At 39.6% G+C, this 23,925-nt stretch overlaps 1 protein-coding gene and 1 non-coding gene across 2 annotated transcripts; one reads left to right on the plus strand and one right to left on the minus strand.

The window, feature by feature from the left end:
* Positions 1 to 1,483: 1,483 nt before the first annotated feature.
* On the plus strand, positions 1,484 to 23,470 carry LOC128126153 (uncharacterized). The gene is made up of 3 exons (XM_052763915.1): positions 1,484 to 1,677; positions 20,652 to 20,933; positions 22,552 to 23,470. The coding sequence occupies exons 1-3, from the start codon at positions 1,484 to 1,486 to the stop codon at positions 23,468 to 23,470; spliced, it is 1,395 nt and encodes a 464-aa protein (XP_052619875.1).
* On the minus strand, positions 21,324 to 21,430 carry LOC111891596 (small nucleolar RNA R71). The gene has a single exon (XR_002850255.1). It is a non-coding gene; the product is annotated as a small nucleolar RNA R71 (small nucleolar RNA).
* Positions 23,471 to 23,925: the final 455 nt, after the last annotated feature.

Here is a 23,925-nt window from a genome sequence, read left to right on the forward strand (position 1 = left end):
TAAAATATTATTATTTTATTATTTAAATCAAGGTGTCTAGTTGGTTTAAATATGGAACCTCATTAGCTAAATTCGAACCCTAGCATTTCACAAGCAAGAAGTCTAAATTACTCTCTCCCTCCTCTATCCTACTTTGTTCCTATGGTTTTTAGGATATTTGGTGTGAACTATTAGAGGCAGCCATACTTTTGGTGCCAACTTTCACAGGAAAACTTGAAGTTCAAGAGTTTAGTATATTTGAATATACTAAAAGATATGTTTCCATTCCATGTGATTTTTTATTATGCCTAGTTTGTTTGATTGTTTCATAATTATGTTATAATGAGAAAAAAAACCATAGATCTCTAGGTTGCATGTTCCTATGAGTAGTTTTTATGTGAATTATGTTGTGCAACTATTTATTAATGTAACCTAAGAACCCATTAGTGATATCAGAATGTAGGTTTTTCTTATTGGAACATGAATAAGCGATCCTTATGCAATCCGAAATGAAGATTTCCAAAGTGAAGATCGTTCCGAAGTGAAGACAAGTCCGAGATAGAGTGTTTATTTAGAAACATTTTGTGTCTGAATCGCATTTACTGTTGCAAGTACTATTTTGTAATGTTCTTATTGTTTTTTTAGTATCATACAAGAGACAAGATCAACAACGACGACTGTGTCAGTCTATTGATCTTCAGAAGTCTCTCAGTCCATGCATAGTTTATCAGATTTGTATTTTCTTCCCTCCTTAGCTATTTAAGGAGGTGTCTTTATTGTATCAAAAAGAGGTGTGCACCTTTTTCACTCTAATCAAGAATCATTCAGTCAGTCATCCTTTCTTGAATTCTTCTTGCTCTTAAATTACTTTACATTGTTCATACTTATTACTTTTCCATATTTGAGCACTTTGTTGATTATCTCTACTCGGAGACAAGACTGGTTTACCAGACTTGACTAAATCTTCATTACACACAGACATTGATCTTAAGTTAATTCAAGGTTTGAGTTCTCAAACCTCTTCTACACAAATCCACGCATTCACAATTGATATCAGAGCCTAAGTGGTTGTCCTTTGAATCCATAAGAACATATTATAGTTGATTGTTGATTACCTTGGTATCTCAATCATTTATGTATTCATAATAAAAGTTCTTCTATATACCACTTCAGTTATAATATATTAACTTCAATGGATACGTCTAATCATTATCAATGAATGTAATCAAAGCAAATAGAAAATAGTGTGGGTTGCCCATCACGTTCCCCGTTGCTAGTTGTTGAAGAGTATGATCACTGGAAAGTTAGAATGAAGATATTTTTGCTTGGTAAAGAAAAAGATGAAGAAATATGGAGGTTTGTAAAAGAAGGTCCTCATGTTCAAGTTAGAGAATTGGTTAGAGATGTTGTTTCCATGCTCATGGGTTAAGAAGAAGCTCAACCAACACCACTAATTACAATCGACATTGAGAAACTCCATGAAAATCAATTCGCCTTCTCTAAAATGGTGTTTGGTGTTCCTCTTTCTCTTTTTGAGCACATTAAGTTGTGCAAATATGCTAAAGAGATATGGGATACACTTCAAGACTTTTTCGAAGGGTCAGAGAACATGAAGGATATGCTTTTGACCTCGACGGTAAATGGATTTGACACCTTCACTACAACTCCTGGTGAATCTGTTACTTCTGCATCAAACCGGTATAGGATCGTGGTGAACAACATTACATCACATGGAGTAGTCCCAACTTCTCTCGAGTACAATCTCAAGTCCATTAATAGTTTAAGAAAAGGTTGGGGTAATGTTAAGTCCTATCGTCAAAGTAGGGATATCTGAAGAAACTGAAGCTTTACCAGTTGTTTGACGAACTACAAGGTCGTGAATCCAACGTTGCTCAAATGTTAAGAGAACTCTTAGTAAGTCATCTCGCTTTGGTAAGTTCTGTCAACCTACCACTTTCGAATCCAGCTGCATCAGATCCTTTTGGAATCATCCCACCTGTTCAACTTTTTCAACCTACACGACCCACTCCACCTATTGTACCTGCTCCTCTAGTTCCGAGTTACCCATATGAAGAAAGTTTTGATACAAAAGAAGATGATTTCAAAATTCGTTTTCACCAAGAATTGGTACTTCTGTTCATGAAGTATACATAACCTTGGAATCCCAATCAAAAACCTGATGGGTTTTGAGCATTCTAACACTTCCTAAGTGTACATGCAACCCTAATAACCTTGGATCTATGTTTGTCTAATTTGTCATGCAAAGTTGAATTCCAAGGTTATATCCTATCTAGCATACATGGGGAACAATTTTAACATAAAGTATAGATAGAATAACTTACCTTGTTGTTGCTTGTGTTCCTTGAAACCTTGTGAGCCTAGCACCTCAAGTGGTGATGCCTCAAATGCTTCACACAACACCAAATGCTTTTGGAAGAACTTATGAGAGAATACACACTCTTCAAAATCGGCCAAGCCCCCTTATTCCTTAGTGTGTTCTTTGTGTAGCCAATTTTGGTGGAGAATATGATCCTTATATAGTGTTGACACATCTAGGGTTACACCATGTAAACCCTAATGTGTCATGACTCTTCATTTCCATGACCCATGGGTTTGTAACTCCCATGGAGCATCCATGGAGCATCCTATGGGTAGAACCCAACTTGATAATCCATGGAGCCTCTTAGCCCACTATACAAGATATGGATGATTTACATAATCAACCCATATATTTAATTAGTTATCCTTTGATCACTTAATTAATTCCAAATTAATTCTTTGATCAACTAATCAAATAATATTATTAATATATTAGGACTTATAATATATTAATAATCTCCAAGCGTTATTTCTCTCATTTAGTTTATCCATTTGCATGGTGCCATGCAACCCAAATGGACCATGCCGGGTCGGGTCAAGTACATACCAGAAATAGTTATGGACTTAGACATCTTATCCAACAGTCTCCCACTTGGATAAGTCTAGTAACTATTACTGCAAGTATGACTTCAGGAACCGATCGGCAACCGTAGCTCTTTACAAGGTTTCTCGAAACTTGAGAAGACGATGGTATGCCATTTAAGATAAGTGATCATATAATCCTCCGTTCTAGATATCAGCCGGACAAATACATGGAACAATGTCTTACTTATTGTCCAGCAGTTTGTTTCCCGATTTCCGATTTGTTTGACATAGAACTTAATTGAACACATCAACTTAGTTCTGACCGGGCCCGGTACATAGGTCAAAACAAAATCATCGAGGGGCCCAGATATCAGCTTCTAATCCAAGAAGGAACAGATAAACTTCGACTCATATGTTTGTTCTACTACTCATTGAATTACACATAAGAGCACGATTTTATAACATCGAGTTACCAATGCGTTTTTTGTACAATTAATGCATAACCAACTCGTAAGTAACAAATCCTATCTCTAGGTTTAAAGACTTATATGATATTACCGTCTCACGATCACTCGAGATAGAATTCCATGAAGTGATTCCAGTGAGCGTGGGTTGAGTCCAATGCTCAGAACTTATGAGCACTCATGATTGTCGTAGCCTTGTCCCAGACCTCTACAACCAAACATGACAGTCTTGATTCATACCTACTTCCGACATATGACCGACTGTGGAGGTTTGAATAATATGTTATACCAAACAAAATTATTCTGGAAGTCAAAACATGCAAAAGAAATATAGTAAGCGATCGACAAGAGATAGCAACACTTTACTCATAAATAAAACTCCTTTTATTCATCATCTAATGTCAATTACACTTTACAAATTTCTGGGTTATCTAACTACTAAATCTAATATCATCCTTCAGCCCTATGCTCCGAGCATGCTGAAGATGCTTAACCCGAGTCAGTCCCTTCGTGAGGGGATCTGCTGGGTTCTCATCCGATGATACCCTCTTTGCCACGAGGAGTCCTTCTTCGATCCGATGTCTGATGAAATGGTATTTTCTGTCGATGTGTCTGGATCTCCCGTGATCCCTTGGTTCCTTAGCTAAGGCAACAACACTTTCACTATCACAGAAAATTTCCATCGGCTCTTTAATAGCTGGTACAACTCCAAGGTCTCCAATGAAGTTCCTCAGCCATAACGCCTCCTTTGCTGCTTCGCTAGCTGCAATATACTCTGATTCACAAGTAGAATCTGCCACTGTCTCTTGTTTGGAACTCTTCCAAGAAATTGCTCCTCCATTTAGGGTAAAGACCCAGCCCGACTGAGAGCGGAAATTATCCCTATCAGTCTGAAAGCTAGCATCACTATACCCTACAACTCTCAAGTCATCCCTTCCACCAAGGGTAAGGACCCAGTCCTTAGTCCTTCGCAGGTACTTGAGAATATTCTTTACCGCAATCCAGTGTGCCTTGCCAGGGTTCCCCTGAAACCTGCTAACCATGCTCAAGGCAAAGGCTACATCAGGTCGAGTACACGTCATAGCATACATGATCGAACCTACAGCCGAAGCATAAGGTAATCGACTCATTTCTGCTATCTCAGCCTCAGTGCTAGGGCTTTGTGTCTTACTCAGCTTGGTGCTACTCTGGATGGGCAACTCTCCTTTCTTGGAGTTTTGCATTCTGAATCTCTTCAGAATCTTCTCCAAGTAGGTACTTTGACTAAGTCCAATTAATCTTTTACTCCGATCTCTCAAGATCCTTATCCCCAAAATATAGGCAGCTTCACCAAGGTCCTTCATAGCGAAACACTTTCCAAGCCAGGACTTTACTTCCTGCAAGGTTGGAATGTCGTTTCCTATGAGTAGTATGTCATCCACATACAATACCAAAAAGCTAACTATACTCCCACTAGCCTTGACATATACACAAGATTCATCTTCACTCCTAGAAAAGCCAAATTCCTTGACCTTTTCATCAAAGCAAAGATTCCATCTGCGAGGTGCTTGCTTTAATCCATAAATGGATTTCTCAAGCTTACACACTCTATTAGGGTACTCGTTACTGACAAAACCCTCTGGCTGACTCATGTAAACATCTTCAGCCAACTTTCCATTAAGAAAAGCGGTTTTGACATCCATTTGCCAAATTTCATAGTGATGAAATGCGGCTATAGCTAACAGAACCCGAATAGACTTAATCTTGGCTACCGGAGAAAAGGTCTCATCATAGTCCACTCCAGGAATTTGAGAGAAGCCCTTTGCAACCAGCCTAGCCTTATAAGTGTGTACTTTACCATCCATGTCGGTCTTCTTTTTGAAGACCCATTTGCACCCTACAGTCTTTCGACCTGGTACATTCTCAACCAAGTTCCAAACTTGATTGTCATACATGGATTGTATCTCGCTATCCATAGCCTCTTTCCATTTAGCAGACTCGGGGCCTGCCATGGCTTCCTCGTAGCTGTTAGGGTCATCTTGACTTACTAGTGTCTCATCACTAATAAGTGTCTCACCTTCTGCAGTAATATGGAATCCATAGTAATGCTCAGGTGCACTCCTAACTCTCGTGGAACGCCTCAGAGGTACAGATTCGTCAATTGGCTCAACAGGAGTTTCCTCCTCAAGTTGAGGGCTAGAGTTTGAAGTTCCTTCACCACTTGACTCTTGAATTTCTTCAAGATCAACTTGCCTCCCACTGTCTCCTTGGCTTATAAACTCTCTCTCTCGAAAGACTCCTCTTCTTGCTACAAAGACCACATTGTCACTAGGTCTGTAGAAGAGGTAACCAAAGGAATGCTGTGGGTAGCCGATGAAAATACTCCTCTCGCTTCGGGGTTCGAGCTTATCATGAGTCTCGCGTCTCACGAAAGCCTCGCAGCCCCAAATCTTGATGTGGTCTAGTTTAGGTACTTTACCAGTCCACATCTCGTGAGGAGTTTTGGCAACTTTCTTTGTAGGGACTAGATTGAGGATATGGGCGGCAGTCTCTAAGGCATACCCCCAGAATGAGATTGGTAGCGAAGCTCGACTCATCATGGAACGAACCATATCTAACAAGGTTCGATTACGCCTCTCAGCCACACCATTCAACTGTGGTGTCCTGGGAGGTGTCAATTGTGAGACTATCCCACATTCCCTTAGATAGTCGAGGAACTCTGAACTAAGATACTCACCACCACGATCGGATCGAAGCATCTTAATGTTCCTGCCCAATTGATTCTCGACTTCCTGTTTAAATTCCTTAAACTTCTCGAAAGTCTCTGACTTACGCTTGATCAAGTAGACATATCCATATCTACTATAATCATCAGTAAAAGTCAAATAATAACGATTAGCATCCCTTGTGGCATGTTTGAATGGTCCACACACATCCGTGTGTATAAGGTCCAACAAACCTTCACCCCTCTCACACGAACCTGTGAAGGGTGACTTTGTCATTTTTCCAAGTAAGCATGATTCGCAACTATCATCTGACTTTAGGTCAAACGACTCCAAGACTCCATCCTTTTGGAGTTGGCCTATGCGTTTCTTGCTTATATGTCCAAGACGACAATGCCATAAAGATGCTTTATCCAAGTTATTATTAGTAGAATCAATACACAAAACATTATTTCCCAAGTTATCTACAACAGATACAGCTTCATACACACCATCACAAGGTAATGCTTTAAAATAAAAGACATTATTATAGAAAACATCTATAGAACCAACTTCATTATTAAATGAAAAGGTAAACCCTTGTTTGTACAAAGCATGAAAGGAAATAATATTTCTTGCCATTCCTGGCGAATAACAACACTTATTCAAATCTAAACTAAACCCACTACTTAGCGATAAAGTATAAACTCCAATCTTGGTAACAGGTATAGCTTTCCTATTCCCCATGATCAAGTTTATCCTTCCTTGCTCCACATCCTCACTTCTTCTTAGTCCCTGCAAGTCACAACAAATGTGAATACCACACCCGGTATCAAGGACCCAAGAATTAGAATGGGGTGAGTTATTAGAAATGATAGTGTAAATACCTGCATGGTTGGGTTTAACTTTCCCATCCTTCACATCTTGCTGGTATTTTGGGCAGTTCCGCTTCCAATGAGCTTTTTCATGGCAATAGAAGCATTCAGCCTCTTTTGGGTCAGAAGAAGGAGTAACGAAACCTTTCTTGGTTCCACTTGAAGAAGAGCCATCAAGGGTCCGAACCTTGGTACCCTTAGAAGAGCTCTTTCTCTTCCTCCCTCGACTTTTCCCGATTGCCAAAACCGGAGTAGAGTTTTGATTAGGAGTAATAGCAACCGACTTCCCCTTAAGACCTGTTTCTGCGGTCTTGAGAAGTCCCTGAAGTTTGCTGAGGGTGACTTCTTCCTTGTTCATGTGATATGTCATGCGGAATTGATCATAGCACGATGGTAAGGAATGCAAAATAATATCTATTGCAAGATCCTCCGGGAAGTTCACATTAAGCTTCAGCAAACGATCCACATACCTTTGCATTTTCTGCATGTGGCTCGTGACGGATTCCCCGTCCTTCATCATGGTTGTTATCATGGAGCAGATGATTTCATACCTCTCTTGTCTTGCACTTTGATGGTATCTTTCCATCAAATCTTGGTGCATTTCATAAGGGTAGAAATCCTCATAAGACTTTTGGAGTTCTGCTGTCATCGTGGCCATCATGATACAAGCCACTTTCGTAGCATCCCTTTCATGTGCCCGAAATTCAGCGATCTCCTGAGGAGTTGCAGTGGACTCATCAATCTCCTTAAGCTCCTTGTCAAGGACATATTCTTTGTCCTCGTAGCGGGTAATCATCCTGATGTTTCTGATCCACTCATTGAAGTTGGATCCATCAAAGGTGACTTTCCCACACAAGTTCATAAGGGAAAAGGAGCCATTAGGATTAGAGCCAGAAGCATTGTTGAAAGACATCTGAAGGAAAGAGGACAAGATTAGTTTAGATATAAGAGAGTCCTTAATAAAACACCCAAATGTAATATTAAGGCTAGGATCCAATCACAATATAATATAACTTAGAAGAGGTATGCCGTAATCTAAGCTATATCATATTTGAAAGGTAGGTGAATGACGATTCACCAATTTCCACCACGAAAACCGCAATATTTTACTATTAGGTTTTTTTTTTTGAATGGTTCTTAGAAATTCCTAGATTCTTTGAGATTCAATGAACTTTTCAAAGGCATGTTTCAATCTCGAGTGTGCCCTCCAAGTTTTGTGACTGGGATACCGAGGATCACAAAACGAGGTGTGAAGTAACCATGCAAATCACTTGGTACCCTTAAAGTTTATTACTCAATCGATGTGCCGGTTAACCACACACGCTCCACCGATACTATAATAAACCCTAAGTCACCCTTTACCTACCTTGTTAAGTCCAAGTTAGTGTGCCGGTTAACCACACACGCTCCACCAACGACTTAATCAAAGTGTAAAGTGTAATTTCATGGAATAGCACCTTATTCACATTTTTCCTAAAGTAACTAAGATTGGGAATTTAATAAAACATTTAGTTACTTTATAATATTCATCATACTTTGAATGAGAATTAATAAGTCCTTGTCTTACCCGTTCGGCTAACGACCCTCCACCGATCAAGCAAGCGGTGGGTGAGAGTGGACACCCATTAAGTCACCATTTTATAGTCAACAACCTTATACCCACCTTATAGACCGGCTTCGTGAATGAGGCGTACTAGCGGTAAGACGACTTTGTTCTTATACATATATATATATAATTATTAAATCATAATAATATAAGTATAAGGATTGAATTTTAACTTTTAAAATTCTAGGGGTTGGAACTAAAGTTTTAACTTAACTTTACTTGTTCCAAAACTTGAGGGCAAGTTTTGTAATCTTTCAAAACTTTTCATTTCTTGTAACTTATGAGTTTAATAGAGTAATAAAATGAGGACTTTTCATTTTTCTAACTCTTGTGTTCTTTTAATGGTTTTTTTTAATCCAAGGGACTTTTGGTTTTCCATAACTTGAGGACAAGTTATGGACTCCATTAAAACACATTATGATCATGAATTAATTCTACCACATAGGTTACAAATAATTCCTATGATCATCTAAACATCATAAGAACAAGAATATGAATATGAACACTTTCATAAATCAAAATCACATTTAATCTTTGTAATTTTGATAATTTGTTGTTGTAAATGAGTTAGAAAAGACATTACACCTTCTAAAATAAGTTTTCAAGTACCAAAACATTTTAGGGTAATGATTCTAATCCATTTCCAGCAACACAAGTCGAAATTCTGCACTCTGTCGACCCTACTCGCCGAGTGCATAAACCTACTCGCCGAGTAGGTTGAAGATACACATGAACTCGTCGAGTCCTCCCCATGGACTCGCCGAGTCCATCAGTCAGACAGCAAGATTTTCGACTTTCTTCAACTTTTAAGCACAAATAACAACAAACAAGCCTAGGCTCTGATACCACTGATGGGTTTTGAGCATTCTAACACTTCCTAAGTGTACATGCAACCCTAATAACCTTGGATCTATGTTTGTCTAATTTGTCATGCAAAGTTGAATTCCAAGGTTATATCCTATCTAGCATACATGGGGAACAATTTTAACATAAAGTATAGATAGAATAACTTACCTTGTTGTTGCTTGTGTTCCTTGAAACCTTGTGAGCCTAGCACCTCAAGTGGTGATGCCTCAAATGCTTCACACAACACCAAATGCTTTTGGAAGAACTTATGAGAGAATACACACTCTTCAAAATCGGCCAAGCCCCCTTATTCCTTAGTGTGTTCTTTGTGTAGCCAATTTTGGTGGAGAATATGATCCTTATATAGTGTTGACACATCTAGGGTTACACCATGTAAACCCTAATGTGTCATGACTCTTCATTTCCATGACCCATGGGTTTGTAACTCCCATGGAGCATCCATGGAGCATCCTATGGGTAGAACCCAACTTGATAATCCATGGAGCCTCTTAGCCCACTATACAAGATATGGATGATTTACATAATCAACCCATATATTTAATTAGTTATCCTTTGATCACTTAATTAATTCCAAATTAATTCTTTGATCAACTAATCAAATAATATTATTAATATATTAGGACTTATAATATATTAATAATCTCCAAGCGTTATTTCTCTCATTTAGTTTATCCATTTGCATGGTGCCATGCAACCCAAATGGACCATGCCGGGTCGGGTCAAGTACATACCAGAAATAGTTATGGACTTAGACATCTTATCCAACAAAACCATCTTAGAACCAATTTCAAGCTCTACATCAAATTCATCCTCAACCCTATCCGAAACCAATTGAAAATCCACCAATGTATCGACCCAACATTCCTAATCGCTCCTCGGAACTTCAAGAAGTTCTGAACTCCACCAAACCCAAGATAGTTTGTCACAAATGTGGTCTTAGAAACCACTACGCTAGGGACTGTTTATTTAATGTTCCTCAAAAACCGAAGGTGAAAGACTCTTCCTACTATGCTCGTAGAGCACAAGAACTTGATGAAAATGAAAAGGCTTTTGTCACTATGATTGCATGAAATGTTGATGGTTATTAGTCATCTGGTGATGAGGGTGAAGGATAATCTGGAAGAAACTTGTGTCTTATGCATAGATAGTCAATTGAGTGTGATAAAGCAATCAGATATGACACTTATTTATAAGGCCTAAAGTGTCTGTCATAGAAGTGAGTGAGAAGATGGATAATGAGTTGACCCGTCTTAGATTACAATTTGAAGTCCTCAAGCTTAATATAGATTCATTAGAGAAAGAACTTGTAACAGCTAAAGATTATTGTATCATTCTAAATGAAAAATGTGAAATTTCAATTAGTGAAAGAAATATTTTGGTAACTGATAAAAAATGTCTTAATGTGAAAATTGATGCTTTGCATATTTCAATTGATGTTCTTGAAGCTAATGAAAGGATGACAGATAATTTTTGTCACCCTTGGTCCAATGCACCTGGTCTTGGAAGCGAGTTTCCGAAACCTATTGCTCGTCCCTTGAAGGAACTTCAAAACTTAACGTTCATGGGAGATATTTTGAATCATAATTATTCGGATACACCTGTCTCACCATTGTCGTTCCTTCATGAGACTTTGGACAAATATCAATCATTAATCCCTGAGTTCAAACCGATCACTATTACATGTCAAATTCCATGCAACGTCCGCCTCTGATATCCCTGGACTTGAATCTGTCTTCAGAACCTTTACATTCCACAAGTGGTATTGGATTTTGTTTTCCTCACTCTAGTCCTCTGAACAATTGTGTTATTGAGGAAGTCGTTCTTGAGACAAATAGTGTGACATCCCCAAATTTCACGGCCATAAAAGACCGATTTGTTTATGCTTTGTTTTTAAAATCAGAGTAATCTTTTAAAGAAAACAGTTGCGGAATTTATTCCCAAAACGAGATATGATAATAACTTATCAAAACATTTGAAACATCCCAAAAATACAGTCTGAAAATTTCGTTTTAAAATAGTAATAAAACCATGTTCATCAATCGTCATATAAGAATCATAAAGAATGTATCTTAAAATATCTTAACAATTGTCGAATATATCAGAGTATAAACATCCCAGGCTGAACAAATGGTGTGTGCACTGTAATCTTCTCCGAGCTCATCTTTTGAAAACTGAGTACCTGAAACCAAAACTGAAAACCGTAAGCACGAAGCTTAGTGAGCTTCCCCAAACTACCACATACCATACAATAACATATCAAGCACATACTGGGGCCTTGCCCCCTCCATCGAACCGAAGTCCGAAGCTGACTGACGGGGACCTTGTCCCCTACATCGGACCGAAGTCTGAAGCTAACTGATTGGGGCCTTGCCCCCTCCATCGGACCGAAGTCCGAAGCTGACTGACTGGGACCTTGTCCCCTCCGTCGGACCGAAGTCCGAAGCTAGCTGTTTGGGACCTTGTCCCCTCCATCGGACCGAAGTCCGAAGCTAACTGACTGGGGACTTGCCCCTCCATCGGACCGAAGTCTGATGCTGACTGACTGGGACCTTGTCCCCTCCATCGGACCGAAGTCCGAAGCTAGCTGTTTGGGACCTTGTCCCCTCCATCGGACCGAAGTCCGAAGCTAACTGACTGGGGCCTTGCCCCTCCATCGGACCAAAGTCCGAAGCTAACTGACTGGGGCCTTGCCCCTCCATCGGACCGAAGTCCGAAGCTAACTGAACACAGCATATCATAACATATCAACTGACATAAACTCACATATACTGCATACTACATCGGGCCGTAGCCCGGAACACATAACACATAAATCCTGTCTGAGCCACGAAGGCATCAAACATACTAACTACTGTATCAGATCAACATCCGGAAACTACTGCTAGCTAAACGGGCCGGCATTGTGGCCTTAGACCCATTCCTACTGGAAGGAAACTCACCTCACACTGCTGAAGTCCCGTAGACACAATCCCACACTGCTGAAGTCCCGCAGACTCCACCCCAGCTGCTGGTTGACAGATTCCCAAACTGTCAACACCAAATAACACCCAATTAATAATTGGGTTCTAACACATAACTATAAATACATGCTTTGGATAATTACTACATTACCCCTAGCTTGGCTTACCCAAGCCCAAGGCCCAATCCATAGGCCCAAAGTTAACTAGGGATCAAAGCCCAACATATGGCCCAATTTTCCAAATTGGGCCCAACCCTCTACATGGACTTCCCTTAAGGCCCAAATGTCCAGTCTAGTCCAACATGTCCCATTCTAAGGGCCCAATATCATACAATCCTCTCGGCCCCAACTATGGCCCATCTATGGCCCAATTTTCCAAATTGGGCCCAATCCTTCATATGGGCCTTACCTTAAAGCCCAACTAATTACTCTAGTCCATTTGATTATTCTCGGATGGCCCAACACAAAGCCCAAGTGAAATTAGGGTTTCACATCAAATGATAACTAGGGTTAAGTGTTGCTTACTTAACCCACTAAGGACTTAACACACTAGGGACTTAATCCATTAAGTCCATTATTGCTTAGATTAATTTCTGCCAATGATTATTATTTAATATTCACTTATTAAATAATTCTCGTGTGCGTGCTGATAATCTCTCAAATATTAGTATTTCTCAATTAGCCCATTAAGGACTTAGTCCATTAAGTCCTTTAATCTACTATATAAATGAGATGGAATAATTTGGGCTTAATTCACAATCTAATCCTAATGGCCCAACAGTGGGTCCAATAGGTCTAAGGCCCAATACCCATAATTAGGGCTTTCTAAACCCTAATTAGGGTTCCTCATCCAAACATTGCCCAATAGGCCCAAAATAACTCTCTAAGCCCATTAGGGTTTTGCTTGTGGGACACCACCCACTACCACCTCGGGTAGTGGTGGTCCATGGCGGCTCACGGCGGCGGCCACCACCCTAAGGTGGTGGTTTTCCATTTCTTTTTATTATTCAATTTGGAAATTACAATTACAATGCTTTATACACACACATTAACTACTAACACACACACAACCACCCTAGTGGCGGCCGACGGTGGTACAAGGCGGCAGCCACCACCTCACGGTGGTGGCGGTGGCTTTTCCATGAACCTCGGCTAAACAAAACACACATACAATCTCCTAACAACGGGAAACAATAACAACACATGGATACACACCCATAAATACACCCACAGCCACCTCTCACGGTGGCTAGTGGCGGTGGAATAAGGCAGGAATGGTAGCCACGGCGGCGGCAGCGAGATAGCGATCACACACACACACCCTTCTCTAGATTCGGAGGCAGCCACCCACCTGGTGGCACTCATCGAACGACAGCAACGTGGCTAATGATCGACGGTAGCGACGGCGCAACAACGGGATAAGATGGAAATCGGGAAGGCAGCAACGACTCGGAGGGGAAGAGGAACAGCGCTACGACAGTTCTTACGAGTGTTGGAGCATCGACACGACATAGCAGTCCTTCGAGATGGGAAATCGCTGACTGGAGCAATGAAAATGAGTCCTCCGGCGATGACAACGACAATGTAACAGTAGCGGCAGCAGGAAGCTCGTCGGCACAACAAAAGATGGTCTCGGAAGAGGGAAACACCACGGTAACCTCGACACCGGACTCAGGCCCGTCATCGGAGTTGCATGCAGTCGTCGGCGATCCTACTATGGCCTCACGGAGGCAGTTGTTGGGACGAGGGGGAATAAGGGAGGGTGGCGGCTGCATAGATGGTCTGTAGGGTTTGGGTTTGGCCAGATGTCACACTTTATACCCGACTCCACATACATCTTTCCCATATTTACAGTTCTAGTCCCTCCCCTTAGAATCTTTTTAAATCTAATCCAATAATTACCCTTTTTACCCCGGCTTCTAAAATTCTTTTCATAATAAGGCCCAAAATTACTAAACAGCCCCTCCTCCATAATTTATTCTCAATTTGAATCTTTAATTCACCAATGAACCCTTAAGCCTTCACTTATTTTCAATTTAAGTCGCGGATTTTCATATTAAACCCCTGACTTTTAAAATTCTTCACAATTTAGTCCGGGACTTTCATTTGTTATTTTATTTAAATAAACGGGGCGTTACAACATTTCGCAAAAAGAATGTATTTTCATTTAATAATAAAACCTCGGGATGTCATGTTTCGATACAGACACATAAGCATAAACAGAACTTAGTTTATTTACACTAAAGATTTTACATCTCCTTTAATCTCTCCGTGAAATATATCTTCTTATCGATACCTGTGATACAAAGAAAACTGAGTGGGTCAGGCTTGGGAGCCTGGTGAGCATATAGGGTTTTCAACCCACAATAATATAATTATTATATTCAACCATCAAACAATATACCCAATTACTCATCCCTATTATCTTCTTTATTTCTTAGGATTTTACCCTAAGAATTCAACTACCCGTCATTCATTCATTCCTAAGGATTGACCTAAGGAATTAGCACAAAATCTATTGCTACATAAGGCGCATCTACCAACATAATATTTTAAGCGCCTCTGCCAGGATTACGTCATACACTATGAGGCACGACTGCCAGGTTTATGACATTCTCTTTTAGGCGCATCTGCCGACATTATCCTATAAGCGCATCTGCCACGATTATCCTATAAGCGCATCTGCCAGGATTACGACATTCACTACTTGGTGCATCTACCGATATTATTCTTAAGCGCATATGCTAGTATTATGACATTCTCTAATTGGTGCATCTGCCAATATCATTCTTAATCATCTTTCATACCTCATCATATTATCACATACCATCTATCTCATCTACCCATGTTCTACCCAACATATTTGTAGATATAAAATACATATACAGTTTAACTCATTTAAAAACTATATAAAACATTCATTCCACACTCATCTCAAATAAACAACAATATATAAACACATAGCACGTATTTTATAATAAATACTTCATATTTATGTGTTAGAAGAAAGTAACCATACACTCACCCAGACATATACTTACTACATTCAAACAATACTTGTATTATACCCGTGTTTATGAAAGGGACTATACACCCACACATATAAACAAATTTATATTATACACATAGCACATATTTCATAGCAAATACTTAATATTTATGTGTTAGAAGAAAGTAACTACACACTCACTTGATTATAAGATGATCGGACAGCACTACAACTGGTAGAAGTAGTATTCTTCGGTAGATTTGGAAGATCTTCACAAAAAATTAGCTTCTCGCGGGCAAAGCTTCGGCTCGGGAATCGCACTTCTCGGGATCTTCGGGGCTTTGGGACTTGCTTCGGGGATCGGGAATGATACCCGGGCTTCGGGGTATAAGTTGCACGCAAAACGAGGTAAAAACGCGAGAGGAAGGAAGAATGGAGCAATTGAACTCGGCTGCCCTCGACTTGCTTTTATTGGGGGCTGGAAACCGAATTACGCTGGGAGTAATTTTAAGTTACGCTGGGCATAATGAGGATAGGGTCGCTGACTCCCCCCTTTGGATAATATCAAAATTTATATTTAAATTTAATATTTTAATTATTTAATAAAGTTCAAAAATTCATATCTTCCTCATACGAACTCCGTTTTCAATGTTCTTTATATCCACGCGTAGGTGAGACTACGCTCTACAACTTTCCTTTAGACTCTGTCGGCTAATTTTGAATTTATTTTTATTATTTATTTTTAGTAGGCCGGGACAAGAAAACTTCGTTATAAATTCATAACTTCTTCATCCGACGTCCGTTTTCGCCTGTATTTTTATCGTTTTACTACAATTAATGAGATCTTCTATTCTCATTTAGATTGTTTCGGCTAAAAACCACTCGGTCTCAAATCGAGTATTCGGGCTGCATACCGCTAAGTCGAAACTTCGAAAAATCATAACTTCCTCATACGAAGTCAGATTTGGGCGTTCTTTTTATGCACGCTCACGGTTTAACGAACTCTACGAATTTCATTTAGATCGCTAAGGCTAAATATCACTCTAACGTAAATTCACCTTTTTACGTCGCGCTGTGTCGTGCCGGTTCTGCATACGGAATCCTTGTAAGATATACTAGACGCTTATCGTCTCTAAATTGACTAGCCCTGATCTACGGGCGTTACAAATAGACATGACACAGGCAAACTTAATGCACCACAAATTCATTTTGGGCATCCTTTGATAGTGATGTAGATGAAAAAATAGGTGTGATGATGACACTTCGTCAGATTCTTATGTATCTAACTCGAAAATTGTTTCTAAGTCGACCCTGGTTCCAATTAAGCCTTGTTTCAACAATCCATCTATTGGACAATCTTCAAAGTCATCATCTGACTCTCAGAAGAAGCCTTGGTTAAACAAAAAGGACATTGTTCATAAAAAGATCGAATATAGGAAAGCTCTAAAGAAAGAAACTAGATCTAGGCAATGATCTAGGTTCCTTGAGAGATCCACGAAGAAAGTTCCTCAAACAGTCAGCCAACTACAAGGAATCATAATAATTTCATGTCTGTTAAGATTCTTAAGAGAGCATCTATTCCTGTTAGCTCGGACATTCGTAATACATCTGTCAAAAGTTGTGTGAAAATTATTACTGCTAAGACCTCATATAAGAAAATTGACTCTCCTGGGAAAGTATCCTCTTCTGTGTTTATTGCTACTTCGGATGGCACAATATTTAAACCGAAACAATTTCCAAAATCAAATGTGCCTAAAAATGCAGTGAACAAAGGCAAAGATGCTCGAAAGACTCTTGTTCAAAAATCATCTAAAGATTCAAAGCAAAAGTTCGAATGGAAAGTCAAAAAGTATGAAATTTCAATTGAAACACCTCGAAACACAATTCTTCCTGTAACATATCAGAAATTTGTTCCTTCGAGGAAGCCAGTGCCCAAACAACCAATAATTAAGTATGATTTTTGGATCAATGAAAAGACTTTGACATTCTGCATTTTCCCAAAAGAATTTCAGATACCAGCTACTCAAAAATCAAAAGCTAAGTCCAAAGCCCATGCTAAAGTCCCTAAATCTAACTCGGAGCCTAAAGACTCCAAAACTCACTAATTTTGCAGGCTTTCGTGCTTCCAAACTAGATACAATATGGTATATTGATAGTGCTTGTTCCATGCACATGACTGGGCAGAAGGATTTTCGGCGTGATCTGAAGCTTGCTTTAAATGTTGGTTATGGTACTTATGGAAACAATTTAAATTCCTAAATTCGAGGTTATGGCGTCTTGACCAATGACAATTTCTCTATCTCCAATGTGGCTTATGCGGATCTCAAGCGTAATCTGATCAGTGTGGCCCAACTCACTGATGCAAACTGCAAAGTTGAGTTATGTAAGAAGCATAGCTATGTTATGAAAAAATACCAAAAAGAATACCTCATCAAATCAGATCACATGAAAAATATTATCCTCTAGATATCAAAATGATCATTGGGAAGCCTCAACTGTGTCTTTTATTAAAATTTGTTCGTGACGTAAGTTAGTTATGGCATCGAAGGCTCGCTCATCTCAACTTCCGATGCATGAATGATCTGGTGAAATGGTCCTAGGTTTGCCTTTCTTAAAGTTTGAAAATGATCATCTTTGCGCTGCATGTGAATGTAGGAAGAAATCAAAGAAAGGCCATCTAGTGATAATTGAAAAATCTATTTCGGAACTACTCGAACTTCTTCACATTGATCTTTGTGGGCTATCAGCTGTCTAAAGCTTGCATCACAAAAACTACATTCTTGTGATTGTTAATGACTACACAAGATGTACCTGGGTATTATTTTTTAGAATGAATTTGGGAACTGCTTCCGAGCTCATTAATTTAATCAAAGGAAATGAAGTGTTAACCAAGTTGCCTGTCCGAAGAACTCATATTGATAATGGGTCCAAATTCACAAATGCCTCGATTAAAAAGTTTCTTACTGATAAAGGCATTGGACACAAATTTTCTAATCCCTATGCTCCACATCAAAATGTTGTTGTTAAAAGAAGAAACTGAACTCTCATTGAAGCCGCTCGATCGATGTTAAACTTTGCAAACCTTCCACTTTATATTTGGGTTGAAGCCATCTCAACAGCCTACTTCACTCAAAATCGGAGTACTATCAATCTTTGTCTCAACATGACACCATATGAAGTAATGAATGGTTGGAAGCCAAGTATCTTGTTTTGAACATTATTGCTTGTAGATGAGTTATCAAAAACAATAGTGATCAACTCACAACGTTTTAATCGAAATCTGATGAAGCCATCTTTTTGGGATACTCAACCAAATCTAAAGCTTACAGTGTTCTGAATCACAGAACTTGTGTAATTCAAGAAAGATTTGATATCACTTTTGATGATGATTTTATTTCAGAACGCGGTACCTACTCATGTTCCAACACATATCATGGACTCCGATGCTCCACCTCCAGGGTCTCCGAATACTCAAGTTATCTATGAAGTTGATTTCGAAAGCCTATTCAGACCAATAGAAATTTCTCTTGATTCGGAATCTCGATCAAGACCATCCTTAATTGCCACTTTTGTTTCTCATAATGTTTCTGGTCCGACCCCAACCTTTCCTCCATTTGTTTCTGAGATATTTCAACCTTCTTAGGTTGAGGAAGTGATATGTGCATAATTAGTTAATTATTTAGCATACATTTTTATTCATTTTTAACTAATTATGTGTATAATGTGGACAAAAGGTACTTAATATTGTTTAAATTTTGTTTTCAGTCCAAAAGACATGCTTGGGAGTGAAAGGGAACAAGGGGAAGCAATTAGAGACCAAAGAATGAAGATTGAGGGACAAAAGCTTACCTACTCGGCGAGTACACGAGCCTACTCGACGAGTCCATCAGAATATTCCAGAAGATAGCCACGACTCCTGATTTGAGACGGATAACTAAGAACCTACTCGGCGAGTTGGGTCTGCTACTCGCCGAGTACACCCTGTTTTGAGATAGTTATAAAAACCGAGCCTTTATCCAATGGGGATACTTTTCTGGCGTTTTTTGAAGATCCATCTGCGATTGAGAACCCTTGAAGGCGCTGAGGAACTCTAATCTTCAACCTTTTGAAGAATCAAAGCAACTAGGTTAATCATTCCACTTAGCTTTAGGAATTAAGTATGTTTAGCCTACTTAAACTTGTTTTTGTGTTTGTTTTTACTGCAACTATGAGCTAAATACGTTTTTGTTTCTGTTTGGGGAATACCAAGGAAATCCTGTGGTTTAATTCTTAGCTTTTGATTGATTGTTTATTGGTGATTTATTAAATTAAGTTTGTTAAAGAACCTTATGCATTAATCCCAACTATTTTTTGTTAATTGGAAGACAATTAAGTTGCATGAACATCTCTTAGTTGTTAACCTCATATGTCTATGTGAACACTTAACAATATGCTTAGGAATAATGATTATGAAACTAAGATTAACAAGACAATAGGTAGATTAATGTGTGAGCTTGTTTGAGAAACCATCAAACAAGAGGTTAATTGAACCACTAATTTGATTAACCACTACAAATCTTATTTAATCCAAATTATTAATCTAGGGAATTAATTAGTTTAAACACTTGATCACTTCTTGAATTAATTAATTGTTTAAGGGTTAGGAGTAATGAACATGAACCTAACCACTATAATTGGTAGCCAATAACAATTAATCCATCATAAATACAAAATAGCCATAGGAGTGAATTGGTTGAACCTAAATAGAAACATCTTTATCAAATTTGGTGAATTAGTTGTTTGCTTTAGTTACTTAGTTAATTAAGTGTTTGTGTGGCGTGTTTAAGTTTCTAGTCTTGCAAAACTAGAGAAAAACCTTTTACTTTCATTAATTGCCTAGTTAAAATTAGCCATTAGTTTAATTTTCCGTTCCCTGAGTTCGACACCCTATTTATCCAACTATACCGTTAAAAGACGGGTTCACTGCCTTTGTGTGCTAAATTTATTAATAAAAAGTAGGAATAAAACAAGTGCATTTTACACACATCAAGTTTTTGGCGCCGTTGTCGGGGAACGGTTCTAAATAATTAATCTAATCCCTAATTTTTTCGATCCTTTGTGTGAGTTTACTGGCACAAAGTTAATTTATTGCAATTTAGTAGTTAGAAATTAGGTTTTAGCATCTGTTTTAGTTTTAAGATTAAGTTTATAATTTCTTCAAAATTACACTGATACTCGCCGAGTGCAGTCGCACCTACTCGGCGAGTACAAGTGTATTTGGCAGATTAATTTTCGATTTTTTAGTACACTTTTTTGTTCTTTTTACGTTTTTATCTTGTTTATTTCAGGACTTTCATGACCAGAAGATCAAACACCCCGTTGGTACCCCCGTTTGAAGATCCCGAATCCGCATTGAAAAGGAACAAAGGAAAGGACGTGGAGAGCTCGAGTACACCAAAGAAGTCACCTTTGTCCAATTTGAAGACTGTTTCTGGGAAAAATAAGAGCAGCAAATCAGGAGCATCCAGCGCCTCTTTAGTAATCTACGAACCGGTTAAGGAAGATATTGAGTATGAGACCGAGGAAGAAGAGGAGCCTACATACGAGCACGAATCCGATTCCGAGGAAGAGTTAGTTATCACTGTGGCTAACATTGATGAAATCTCCATGGGGGAATGGAAGAAGAGGATGCGCGAAGACACTGGCCCGGGACTTGTGCAACTCGCAACTGCTACTTTCGAGCTCAAGGGTCATATCCTAGCTTTACTTAAAGAAATACCTTTTTTTATGGAAAAGACCACGAAGATTCCTACAAGCATTTGGATGAAGTCAATGATGTAGCTGACTACTTCAATGTTCCAAATGTGCCTCGCGAGACTCAGCTACTTCGCATGCTTCTGGTGACATTCAAAGGTGCTGCAAAAGACTGGCTCAAGTCACTTCCTCCCGGATCAGTCACCACATGGGCCAAAATGAAGGAAGAATTCATTGATCACATTTGCCCACCCTCCAAGATAGCCAAGTTGAAGAAGGCCATTGCTAACTTTGAACAGCAAGCTGGAGAGTCGCTATATGAAGCTTGGGAGAGATACAAGAGCTTACTAAGAAACTGCCCACACCATGACCTAAACAGCCAGCAAGAAGTCTTTATCTTCTATGATGGAGTCAATGTCACAACTAGGCAGTTACTTGACTCGCAAGGCCCGCTCACAAAGAAGCCGCCCCCGGTGATCAAAGAATTGATTGAAGAATTCTCTAAACACTCTAGAGAATACCACAACCCTAGACATGATGTCACTAGGGGAGTCGCATATGCAGCTACTGAAGACCTATCCGTGGTCATGGCTATGCTAAAAACCATGGATAGGAGGATGGATAAAATGGATCAAACGATCCATGCTATTCGGGTGGCTTGTTAAAACTACAATTGACCTCACCTCACTAGAGACTGTGATTTAGATGAGAATGGCAACAAGAAGGTGCAAGTTTGTTACTCAAGTGGAGACCGATATGATGAAGACTGGCGCAAACAAAAGAAAGAGTGGCTCCCGTATGAAGAGTACAAGAAGGCCAAGGAGGAAAGGTTTAGGCAAAAAGGGAGAGGTTTCTACCAAAAGGAGGAGCCGGTACAAGAGAGAAAGCCAAGCTTGGAAGAAATGCTCACAAAATTTGTAGCTGCTTCAGAAAAAAAGACATAGTGATCATGATGCTGCCATTAAAGAAACAAGGACCATGCTAAGGAACCAGCAAGCATCTATACATAATATAGAAACACAGCTGGGGCAACTTGTTCAACAAATCAACCAAAGGTCACCGGGCGAACTTCCTAGCAAAACTGAAAATAACCCACGAGGCGTGGGAAGATAATCACATAAACATAATCACAATAAGAAGTGGGAAGATAATCACTCCCCTGTCACCTATTCAGACTGAGGCATCCAAGGAATCACAGAAGGAGGAGGCAGAAAAGCAAGCAGAAAAGCAAAACTTACAATCTGACAGCCCTACTCGCCGAGTACCACGTATGGACTCGGCGAGTACACCACCAAATCCAAATGAGCACGTCCCTGAAAAGCTTTACCAGCCTCCAATGCCATACCCAGCCCGAGCTAAGAAGGAGAAGCAGGAAGAGGAGTATCAGAAGTTTCTAGATCACATCAAGACTCTTCAAATCAACATACCCTTCATTGAAGCCGTCATGCAAATGCCCAAATATGCAAAGTTCCTTAAGGAAATTCTCACTAATAGAAGGAAGATGGAAGAAGTGAAGAAGGTAGTACTCAATGAAAACTGCTCAGCTGCTATGCTAAATAAGCTACCAAAGAAGAAGGGGGACCCGGGGAGTTTGACTTTACCTTGCCAATTTGGCAACTTGGCTACCATTCATGCCTTAGCCGATTCGGGAGCAAGTGTGAACCTAATGCCATATTCATTCTTTAAGAAGCTAGATCTCCTAGAACCAAGGCCAATTCACATGGAAATTTACTTGGCAAACAAGACAATCACCTTCCCAAGAGGCATATGCGAAGACATGCTAGTCAAGGTGGACAAATTCGTCTTTCCCACTGATTTTATCATTCTAGACATGGAGGCGGATCCACAAGTGCCAATCATCCTTGGAAGGCCCTTCCTCAACACGGCAAATGCTATAGTAGACATGAGGGACTCGAAGCTCACCTTGCGGGTAGGAGAAGATTCAGTTACATTTGGGGTAGACCAAGCTATGAAGTATGCAAGGAACAATGACGACACGACATTCTCAATTGATATGCTTGACGAATTATTGGAGGAATGCATAAGTGAAGATTCCAGCAAGTTCACAACTGATTATGAAGAATTTGATCCAGAAAAAGACTTAATGGAAATTGAAAGGCTGCTGGAAGAAGCTGATTTTGAAGAATTATTAAAGCACACTGACAGCCCTACTCGCCGAGTAGGACCGATCTACTCGCCGAGTTCTTCCTCAGAAAAGGCAGAAATCGTGAATACAGCCACAAACTCGCCGAGTACCTTACCTACACCCGGCGAGTCCAATAGTCAGAACCAAAAATCTGAGCTCAAAACTTTACCAGAACATTTGGAGTATGCTTTCATTGAAAAAGGCAACCAAAAGCCTGTAATCATAGCCTCTGACCTGTCCAATTCTGAAAAAGAAGAGCTAGTATAAGTGTTAAAGAAGCGTAAGCAGGCCATAGCATGGAGCATCACCGACATCAAGGGAATAAGCCCATCTTATTGCTCCCACAAGATCAGTCTGGAACAAGGAGCAAAGCCAGTTGTACAGCACCAAAGAAGGTTAAACCCGAATATGCAAGAGGTAGTCAAGAAGGAAGTGGTTAAACTCTTAGATGCGGGAATTATTTATTCCATTTCTGACAGTCCGTGGGTGAGTCCGGTCCAAGTGGTGCCCAAGAAAGGAGGGATGACAGTCATATCCAACGAAAAGAACGAGCTAATTCCGACACGAACGGTAACCGTTTGGAGAGTGTGCATCGATTATCGAAAGCTAAACGATGTCACTCGTAAAGACCATTTTCCCTTACCTTTTATTGATCAAATGTTAGAAAGACTATCGGGCCATAGCTACTATTGCTTTCTAGATGGATTCTCGGGTTATTTCCA

This window comes from Lactuca sativa, chromosome 5 (assembly GCF_002870075.4).
Source record: "Lactuca sativa cultivar Salinas chromosome 5, Lsat_Salinas_v11, whole genome shotgun sequence".
NCBI lineage: Eukaryota > Viridiplantae > Streptophyta > Magnoliopsida > Asterales > Asteraceae > Lactuca > Lactuca sativa.

What these genes read in the sequence shown, in the direction of transcription:
- LOC128126153 (XM_052763915.1), top strand. Translation starts at nt 1,484, where the DNA reads ATGGTGTTTGGTGTTCCTCTTTCTCTTTTTGAGCACATTAAGTTGTGC. An exon ending in GTTACTTCTGCATCAAACCG is followed by an intron (nt 1,678 to 20,651) that starts GTATAGGATCGT and finishes TGTTTATTTCAG; the next exon opens with GACTTTCATGACCAGAAGAT. An exon ending in GAATCCGATTCCGAGGAAGA is followed by an intron (nt 20,934 to 22,551) that starts GTTAGTTATCAC and finishes TCTCACTAATAG; the next exon opens with AAGGAAGATGGAAGAAGTGA.